A 10,940-nucleotide genomic window follows, 5' to 3' on the forward strand; every position below is an offset into this window, starting at 1 on the left:
ATCACTCATCATGTATTTTAGAAGGCGTCAAGGAGGAAAATACTCCTCCCATGACAAGGATACCAATTAATATATATATATATATATACTATATATATATATATAATAGATATTATATAATATATATATATACTATTGGGTGGGGGGTGTTCTGCAATTTACCCAAATTTCAATCCAGAAGGAGGCTGCACATATTGCCAGCAGCCATACAAAAAGTTCCGCAGAATTGCGCCCGTCACCGTCACCCCCTCGTCTTCCGTACTACGCAGATGCGCAATCACCCTGCAAAGGCAGCGACAGAGCTAATAATAAATTACCATACAAAAGAGAAAAGAAGTGAACAAGGCCAAGGCTCCATTACTTTGCTTAACGAGGGAGAGAAAGAAAAAAGAAGATTCCCACAGCAAGACTTTGAGGTCTTCTCTCAACTTTATGAAAACCCCATCAATAGTTTTTTTTTTTTCCACATATGGTTTCATTTTAGCAGAGTAACCCTTGTTGATTCATTGAAGAACCCACCTAACATCTTGATTATTCAAGCACTAAGCTGTTTATTTTACATGGGTAAGCTGTTTATTTTACATGGGTCTGTGAGAAATATCAGTTTGAGCCCCTCAAGAGTTGCGGGATGAAGGAGATAGAGGGATCATTGATGATTCATTGAGTTTGTTCTCTACCTTTGGTCATTCATGCATTGAACTGTTTTATTTACATGGGTCTGTGAGCAAATTCAATTTGAGCCCATCAAGAGTTGCTAGATGAAGAAAATGGAGTGGTGTCTGTTGATTCATTGAGTTTGTTTCTGTAATTTTGATTATTCGTGCGTTAAACTGTTTTATTTACATGGGTCTGTGACCAAATTCGATTTGAACATCATCAAAAGTTATCCTTGTTGCCGTTGATCTCTCTGTGATGGAGACCAACAAGGATGAAGCAGAGAAAGCAATGGCGGAAGCCGAAGAGCTCTTCAAAGCAAACGACCTACGTGGTGCGAATCGCCTAGCTTCGAAGGCCGAAACCCTTTTCCCGTCTCACCCTCAAATCCCTCGTCTCCTCGCTGCTCTTCGCGTGCACATAGCCGCTGCCTCTAAGCCATCAGCCCCTACAGTAGCTTACTGGTGTGGCATTCTCGGGTCGGACCCTAACGATGATATCCGATCCATTAAGCAACAGTTCAAGAAGATGTGTTTGCTAACTCACCCTGATAAGAACTCCTCGGCCGCTGCTGAGGGCGCGTTCAAGCTCGTCACTGACGCTTGGAACTACTTGTCAAAATATGTTTCCAGCGAAGCTTCAGGTTCCGATAAGGGTTCGAAGGCTAATTCTGATACTTCTTCGAATCAAGATGCCAATCACAGTGGTGCTCAGGATTCTGATTCAGGTTCTGGTTCTGGCTCTGGCTTTTATACCTCTTCGGACAAATCTAATAAGCACAATTCTTATAATAGCCACAACAGCAGTCATAGTAGTTCTTCCAATGCTAATGACCAGGGTGCCAAGACTAACTTTGGTTCTGGTACTTCTTCAAATCGATCCGAGGAACAAACTTCTAGTGGTAATCAAAATGGCAATCACAGTGGTGCCCGGGATTCTAGTTCTAGTTCTGGTTTTGGATCTGGTTCTTACACTTCTTCGGACAAATCTAACAAGCACTATTCATATGATAACTACACTAGCAATCAAAACAGCCAACAAAGTTCTTATGATACTGGTTCTGGTTTTCATACTTATTCGGAGAAATATGATAACAAAAATTCAGACGATAAACACAATAGCAGTGGCAACGGTGGTGAGGATACTAAGACCGATTTCGGTTCTGATACGTCTTCAAATCAGTCTCATGAACAAACTTCCTATGAGTATGACAGTAGCAATCAGAGTGGTTTTGGTTTTAGGACGGATTCTACACAATCTTTTACTGCTGTCTTTGGTTCCGCAATCAAGATTGAGATAGACTTGAAGAAGCAGGAAACGGAGCTAGTAAGAAAAATGTTCTCATGGTCGCTCGAAGATGTCTTTAATAAATATCTCTTTAGGGAGAAGGTTAGTAGTTTCTATCAGATTCAAACCTGTTATTAAATTCATCTCTTTGTCAAGGATTGCGGAGGTTACATAGAAACAAACTAATGATTATAATTTATATGATTGCTCTACCCAAAATGTCTGATTGTAGCTAATATCAGTATTTAGTTAACAATAAAAAAATTAAAATAAAACATATATGGGATTCTGCGATAGTTATGACAAAAACATAAGTTCCTGGTTCTTGCAGGACATGCTGGAAATTATTATTACTTATGCTTTCTTCGAAAATTTTCAATCCCCTCTAATCTAATATAAGAATCGTACATTGGTTGCTCTTCTATAATTGATGGAATGTACAAGGCAGAATCTATTTTTGGTAAACACCAAATACTTTATCCTCGAGAATTGCTTTGATAAAATCTCTCCAATAATAAATACATTTTAGACTTTCCAACTGAATTTTTGTTGTGCGGTCCAGAATAATAAATATTGAAAAGTAACAGTACATGAACAAGCATTTGATAAAAGTTCACTGAGTTTTTGTCAAATTGATCTATTTCGAGCTTGCTTTTACAGGTGAAAAATATTCCAGAAACATTTTCGTCTTTGGAGCAATACTTAAGTTCCTATACATATCCACTGCTTGAAGAAACTCGTGCCGACCTATGTTCATCTTTGGAAGTCTTATCTCAAGCTCCTTTTATCAGAATACATTCTCTTCAAGAAGTTACATCACTTAAAATGACATACTTTATTGAGCTTGGAAACAGAGAAAACTCAGTTGGAAAGGAATCATACACTCCAATGGTAGCTTTATTGAGCTTGGAAACAGAGAAAACTCAGTTGGAAAGGAATCATACACTCCAATGGTAGCTGATATATTTGTGTTATCTGAACTGAGTTGGAAAGGAATCATACACTCCAATGGTAGCTGATATATTTGTGTTATCTGAACTGAGACCAAGACGTGTATCTGATCTTACTAGAGATGGGAGACCGTATACACTTGCTTTGGTTGTCAAAGGTGGAGGTAGTGAAGGGCCAACAGCGAAAAGGTTCGTTATCAAAACATCGCAGGAAGTTCCAGTTTATAGTAGAGAGGAGGAGCCGAGAAAGTCACTATTTGCAATTTACTTGTCATCTGTGAACTCGTACAATCGTATTTGGAAATCGCTGGATTTCGATATGGTACGGAATAAAAATGCTAGTATTATCAAAATGGTCTGGGAGTATAACCCTTTGGTATGTACCAATATCCTATCATCTCATTTTTCATTGTTTATTTTTACTTAAGGTGAACCACAAGAACCTCCATGTTGATTTTTTTTTAAAGAACCCTTCATCTATGATCATTAATAATGTCATTAGTTTTCTAATAGAGCTTGGTTCTTCAGACATCTGAACAAACATCTACATGCGGAATTCTTGGTTAATGATAAATATGTTAGATTTTTCCTATTATACAAGATATTTATTTATTTTCCGCCGCCCTTTAACTCCCAAAGTTTGTGAATTCTGAAGTGTGGACGTCTATCTAAATGCAAACATCTGCTAAAACATCTGAAGAACAAAAACTTTTTACAAAATTAACGGTTATAAATGAGGGGTTTCTTGGAAGAAAAACAATGTATAGATATAGGGATTTTCTGGTAGTTTACCCATTTACTTATTATGTGAACATATTTATAAACTAAGCAATCTCTTATTGCAACAGGATGCAGATGAATGTTCATCATCATCAGGTGCCACCTTTAGTGATTTAAATGTAAGACTTGGTTTATACAGGTTCAAGCTCAATGATTCACAACTGAATGCTGTATTGGATTGTCTCTCTGAAAGTGATCAACATGGGAAAAATTCTATTAAACTTATAAGGGGCCCTCCTGGAACTGGTAAAACCAAAACAATCAGTTCTCTGTTATGGGCTTTCCTAACAAAGAAATGCAGAACCCTTTCATGTGCACCAACAAATACTGCCATTAAGGAGGCAGCTTTGAGACTACTTAGATTAGTGAAAGAATCATCAAGTAGCAAGAATTGCTCTTTGGGGGATATTGTTTTATTTGGAAACAAGAGCAGGATGAAGATCAATGATGATCACAGTGAAATATTTCTAGATGATCGTGTTAGCAGACTTTCAAAGTGTTTTTCACATTTAACTGGCTGGAGCTATTGCTTGATCTCGATGATGAATTTTCTTGAGAATGCTATTTCTCACTATGAAAAGTATTTGGAAGAAGTAGACAAGCAAGAGAAGGAGAAGAAAGAAAATGAGAAGAAAGAGAAGGAGAAGAAAGAAAAGGAGAAGAAAGAAAAGGAATCTATAGTAAGATTGACGCTTAAGGAGTTCATACTAAAGCGGTTCTTTACTCTTGCGCAAGGCTTGAGTTTTTGCATGAGAACACTGTCTATGGATCTACCGAGATCTTCTACTTCCGAGAAAAACTTCAGTGACATGAATCTTCTACTCGAGGGTATAGATATCACTGGGACCTTGTTGAGATCAACAGATATTACAGACAAAATGCTTGATGAAGTATTTAAAATGTCGATAGAAGAAGAGGATTGCAACATATATGAGTTGCATCACATAAATGAGGGTACAGCTACAAAAACTAAGTTAAGGAGAACCAGAAGTATATGCATTCAAATTCTAAGGACCCTTGATAGTAATCTTCATCTCCCCAATACATTTGACAGACAGTCGATTCAAAATTTCTGTTTGAGTGGGGCAATCATTATTTTCTGCACATCTTCTAGTTCATTTCGATTACATAATGTGGAGATGGAAAAACCTTTGGAATGTTTGGTGGTTGATGAGGCTGCACAATTAAAGGAATGTGAGTGTTTAATCCCCTTACAGCTCTCTCGGATTCAACATGCCATTTTCATCGGCGATGAGTGCCAACTTCCGGCGATGGTTAAAAGTCAGGTATATAGCCACACATCTGTGATTTTTATTGTTAATCCGTCATGCTATCGCCCAATTGCAGATAGACCCTCTACAATTATATTGTTGCAGATAGACCCCCTGAGTAAAGTTTTTTACTCTTTCACCCTCAAGAGAAAGAGAAAATTGTTATTTTTTGACGAATAGACCTCTTGAGGGTAAAAAAGTCAAAAAATTCACTCAGGGGGTATATCTGCAATAAAATTTCTGGGAGTCTACCTGCAAATGGGCTACATTACAGAAGTTACATCTGCAATCAACCCGATTTTATTTCTGGGGTAAATTTCACAAAACCCCCCAGTACTTCAGTGTTTTGACAAAAAAAGAACCTAATATATTATAAATCAAAGAAAACGCTCTGAACTATTGGAAATTGTGAAGGGTAAAAAAGTACAAATACAGTTGTGACTGTCTACCTACACTAACCAAAACTCTCCTGGCAAAATTTGTCCAAAATTAATATGTCACATGCAAAGCACGTGACAACTTATATTTTAAGTGAGACATGTTTCAGGAGGGATTTCTCTGAATATAAAGTATTTTTCTATGTTTTTCTTTTGNGAGGGTGTTCTGTGAAATTTACCCTTTCTACCTATTACGTAGCCAACCTTGGTTTCCACTTCACTTTTCAGGCTTCTGAAAATGCTGCCTTTGGAAGAAGTCTTTTTGAGAGACTGAGCTCACTGGGACACAAGAAACACCTCCTTGATGTTCAATACAGGATGCATCCTTCTATCAGTAGATTTCCCAGCTCAAATTTCTACAATGATAAAGTCTCAGATGGTCCTAACGTTAAATGTGATAGCTATCGGCAGTGTTATTTACCTGGACCAATGTATGGTCCCTATTCATTTATAAACATTGCAATAGGAAAGGAAGAAACTGATACTAATGGGCGTAGTCTCAAGAATATGATCGAGGTTGCTGTCGTCTTGCAAATTCTCAAGAACCTATATAAATGTAGGTATTCCTTTATCCATTTATATTTGTCTTCTTGTATGATAACTGGTTTAGTTTTTTGGGTTGTTTGGTACTAGTCCCTGAAATCTTCAATAATTCCATATTAGTCCCGTAAATCCTAATGAGTCTTCCGATTTGGTTCCTCAACAACCAGAATACCTCTCAAGTAATGTATTTTTTAACAAGAGGGGGTTTTTTTTTTGGTGGGGGGGGGGCATAAATTGAGGGTTATGTTGGACATTGGGGGACCAAATTGTAGGACCTCCTAGGATTTGAGGTACTTATGAACCAATTTCAAGAGTTGAGGGACTAATTGGAATTTGAGGTACTTATGAGCCAATTTCAAGAGTTGAGGGACTAATTGGAATTACAGAATATTTGAGGGACTAGTATCTATATAACCCTTTATCCATATGTATTGCACACATCAAGCCTATTTCAAAATTGCATAACTAGTTTATTGTTTAGTTTAAGTTGTGTATTACATTTGTCATCGAAGTAAAACATACCCTCTTGTTCTACTCTGTTGTGGTTAATATAGAAAATACTTATTTCTTGTATAACCCATATACCAAGCCTATTTCGAAATTGAATGGACACATATCCACTAAATAATATAATCTTCACATTACACAACTGTATGTATATGTTCAATCATGAAATGGTTCAAATAAATGTGTGCATAGAATTAGTTTAACTTATGACAGACCTGGACTTTTTTCCTGAAACTTTCGAGCACCATATTACGCAAATATTCACATAAGTTATTCGGATTATTAACATATAATGATTCATGGTGTCACAGCAACTTCCACCAGGGGAAAACAACTTAGCATCGGTATCATATCACCATACACAGCTCAAATATGTGCAATTCAAGAGAAGCTTAAGAACATGTATTTTTCGTCTAGTGAATTCTCTGTGAAAGTTCAGTCTATTGATGGATTTCAAGGTGGAGAAGAGGATATTGTAATTATTTCTACAGTGAGATACAACAAAGGTGGACGCGTAGGCTTCCTTTCTAACCTCCAAAGAACAAATGTGGCTTTGACAAGGGCAAAGTAAGTTAAAGACATCTATGAAACTCCAGGCTTTAAGATTATTATTTTTCCATTAAATTTCACATAACCACCTATGATTTGCCCCATTCTGAGATAACCCCCTTAAACTTTATAAATGTCACTTAAACCCCTAAGTAACCTTTGGGGCTTGTCGCAAAACCACTCAAACGCTTTCAATTTTTTAAAATACCCTTAACCTTTGGGGCTGGTCACAAAAACACTTAAAATGCTTTCAATTTTTTAACATACTCCCCAGATGCTTAACCCTAATTTTTTTTAAACATAGCCCGCTTAACTTTCAACATTATTTGTAGCAAAAGCCAAACTTCCAACATTGTTTTCAGAAAACCCTCATGAACTTCTATTAAAGTTTCATGATAATTACAAAAACTTTTTTTTTTTTTGGGGGGGGGGGGGGTAATCCTTAAACGTTGGGGGGACGGGAGGGAGTAGTGACATTTATAAAGTTTAGAGGGTTATCTCAGAACAGTCCAAATCGTAGGGGGTTTATGTGAAGTTTTCCCGTTACATTTTTTTATACTTTATTTATAAACACAATAACATCAATTTCTAATTTTCCCTCTTATCTCCTTTTTCTCTTACTCCTCCTTCCATACCTCTGTATGTATTCTGCATCTGTTCTCTAGTTAATGTATCTTGCCCTGGTTGCTCAAAAAAAATGAAACTATAATTCTTTTATTTTGGACAGGCATTGCTTGTGGGTTTTAGGCAACGAGACAACCTTGATTAGAAGCAGATCAGTTTGGGAAAAAATAGTACGAGATGCAAAGAGTAGGGGTTGTTATTATAATGCCAGAGACGACAAGAGCCTGGATGAGGCCATCATCGAGGCTGCTGTTGATCTTGATGAACTGGAGGATTTGCTGAATATGGGTAAAGCAAGTTGGAAGGTATTTTATTTTTGGTTTACATAGTCATTTTTTGTATATCATAATTGAATGCACTTACAATAATGTCTCTATGCATATATATATCATAGTGCATATATTCACTACCGCCAAATTGGGTTCAAACTCATAGCAAAAATAATCATTGCCAAGCGAAGGGAACCTTGCAAGAATCCCAGAAGTTAAGGTTGCAATATGTAAAATTTGGATTTATTGGTTAGGGGCTAAAGTACACATAGATCCCCTGTAGTGCAACTGCTTTGAACTTACTACCCCTGTAGTTTCACTGTTGCAGATATCCCCCCGAGTAAATTCTTTTGGCTTATTTACCCTGAGATAAACTCACTAATTTCAACCAGGGTCAATATCTGCCCAAATTTCACGAAGGATAATGTTGCAGCGGAGGGGCTTCACAGACACAAAGATGTCTATACAAGAGTGGACAAATAGAAAACAACACACAAGATTTAACGTGGTTCGGTCAGTATGACCTACGTCCACGGGCGAGAACAGCAGAGAACTTCACTAATCACCAAAAGAGAAGATTACAAAAGAGGAGACCACTCTCTAATCAGAGACTCTCACAAAGAAAGGGACAAAACCTTTCTATCTCACTCTCTTCTCTCTCTATTTTCTCTCTACTCAACTGAGTTTTCGATGCTCTTAAACCCTCTCCCTACACCCCCTTATATAGGCTCAAAATATTAATAAAAAATACAAAGTTGGTAGGTGGAACAGGGAATATTAGGCAGCAGGGTAGGTGAATGTTGAATTTTCTAAAGGCACGTTTAACAGATAACAAATTAAAAAGAATTTCACACAGGGTCTACCTGCAACGATGAAACTATAAGGGTAGTAAGTTCTGAGATCTCCATGACTACACAGGTGGAAGGCGACGTATTTGTGTTGCGTGAGATTACATTTTGATGTTTCATTTACACGGCATCATACTAACCTTATTTATTTATTTGTTTGTTCATTTTAGAAATCTGATAGATCATCAAGCTCAAATTCACAGTCTGGTTTCGGCAGAGGAAGGAATTTGTTCATTTTAGAAATCTGATAGATCATCAAGCTCAAATTCACAGTCTGGTTTCGGCAGAGGAAGGAATAACTACAGAAATGGGTTTCAGATCATCAAGCTCAAATTCACAGTCTGGTTTCGGCAGAGGAAGGAATAACTACAGAAATGGGTTTCAGAGATGGTGATCCTTTTAGCTTAGGTTGAAACTGTTGCTTGTTTCAAACAAGCATTAAGTTTTTGATAAGGCCAATTCAAGGATACTGAGGAGATATATATTTTCAAACAAGCTGGTTTTTGTATTTAAAACCAATCAAAAGAAAGAGCTTGGGTAAGCTTGGGTATGTGAACCTCTATGATGTACATTCTCTCTGTGGATGCATGTGCATGTCAAATATTATTAAGAAAGAAAACTTAAGCAAGCAGCTGAGATTGGAGAACAATGCTTGATAAATGAATGCATGGGAGCTTCATCAACCTGAAATATTCAATTTCAATAGGCGATTGTATACCCTTCTCTCTTGAATTGTTGGTAAACATGTTCTCCTCTATTTTTGGGGCCAACATTTGAAGAAAGTTCGAAAATAATTAAGAAATATTCCATCTGTTATCTGCTAGATTGTTTTGCAATCAGGCAGTGAACTCTTGTAGAGAAATACCCTCTTTTTTTGGAGAATAAGGGACTTGGCTACAAATAGTCGGGATGAGAAACTAATGGAGGACTTCATTAAATTATGAAGACTAAAGATGCTTTCCCTTAGAAAATCACTCTAGCTACAAATAATTTCTTTTTTGTATTTAAAAAAAAAACTATTCAGAACAAGTTGGCCTAACTGAAGATTGTTTTGGTTGATTTTTCTGCTTCATGTTGACAACTGTTTTTGATGTTTGTTTGTATCTGCCAGAATAAATTTGGCTCAAAGAACCAGTTGCTCCACATAGTGCAAGAATCCCCTGATCTCTGTATCATTTCACCACTGTGTCTTCCTCGTATCATGTCATGTTTAGGTTGCTGGTCATTCATACTGAAATGCTGGTGATCTTCATTCTACTGAAATGCACGATTTAACTGAAAATATTATTGAGTTTGATGATATTTCGGATACTTTTCATGATCTACCTCAGAAGCACTATCCTTTAGTCAAAAAGGGAGGGAAGCTTTCGGTGATTGGCTTTCGGTGGCCGTTTTTTTTTTTTGAAAGAGGGAAGGAAAGGACAATGTCTTTGTCAAATGGCAGGAAGATCCAGAGGCACAGTGAGGCCACGTGCACGACTTCGGTCGACCGCCAAAGACCCGCGGTCGACCGCCAACCTGTCAAACTGAGTTCCTGAGCCCAAAACTGCCATTCTTGCCAATCCTACAAAAATCACCAACACCAAATTCGGATTATCGAGATCTGATAACAAAAATTAGTTATCACTCTGATTCTAGCACGTCTCAATGAAGGAAGCAATCCTTTCTCAATTTGTGAAGTGTTAGATTTGGGGGTGGAAACCAACCTCCGCCGGCGAGGAGCTCCGACGAGCTCCAGATGACGCAGGCGAACGCACCCCTCGACGAACGCGATCTTCGACGAACGCACCCCTCGACGAACGCGACCCCGACGAACGCACCCCTCGACGAACGCGACCCCGACGAATGCACCCTTCAACGCTGGCGACAGGTTGTCGCCAGCCTGTCATCTTCCCCTATATAAGAAACCCGATGCCCTAGGGTTTTTTAGAGCTGTGCGGCGCTGAGCTTCTCCCCCCTTCCCCGATTTTCTCTGGCGGCGGAACTCCCAGAAACGCAGCAGCGTTCTTTTCCTCTCCATTGAAATCGCAGCAGCGATTTGGGCCTTTTTCTCCAGCTCTCAATTGTGAGTTTTTGAGGGGAGATTAGAAAGAGATTAGAGAGAGAGAGAAGAAAAGAGGGGTTTAAATATTGTGGATATTATTTAATCTCAAGTGAGAAATTCAAAGGGTTTATTCCCTTTAATATTAACACTGTAGCTACAGTGTTCAATTTGAGAAAT

At 37.9% G+C, this 10,940-nt stretch overlaps 1 protein-coding gene across 1 annotated transcript; it reads left to right on the forward strand.

Annotated features, from left to right (window-relative positions):
• On the forward strand, positions 241–8,967 carry LOC109826885 (helicase SEN1-like). The gene is made up of 10 exons (XM_020393902.1): positions 241–416; positions 884–2,043; positions 2,602–2,801; positions 2,864–2,916; positions 2,975–3,267; positions 3,740–4,957; positions 5,608–5,935; positions 6,741–6,996; positions 7,706–7,907; positions 8,890–8,967. Exons 2-10 carry the CDS (start codon positions 913–915, stop codon positions 8,965–8,967), a joined length of 3,759 nt encoding a protein of 1,252 aa, XP_020249491.1. The 5' UTR covers positions 241–416; positions 884–912.

This window comes from Asparagus officinalis, chromosome 10, assembly GCF_001876935.1.
Source record: "Asparagus officinalis chromosome 10, Aspof.V1, whole genome shotgun sequence".
NCBI lineage: Eukaryota > Viridiplantae > Streptophyta > Magnoliopsida > Asparagales > Asparagaceae > Asparagus > Asparagus officinalis.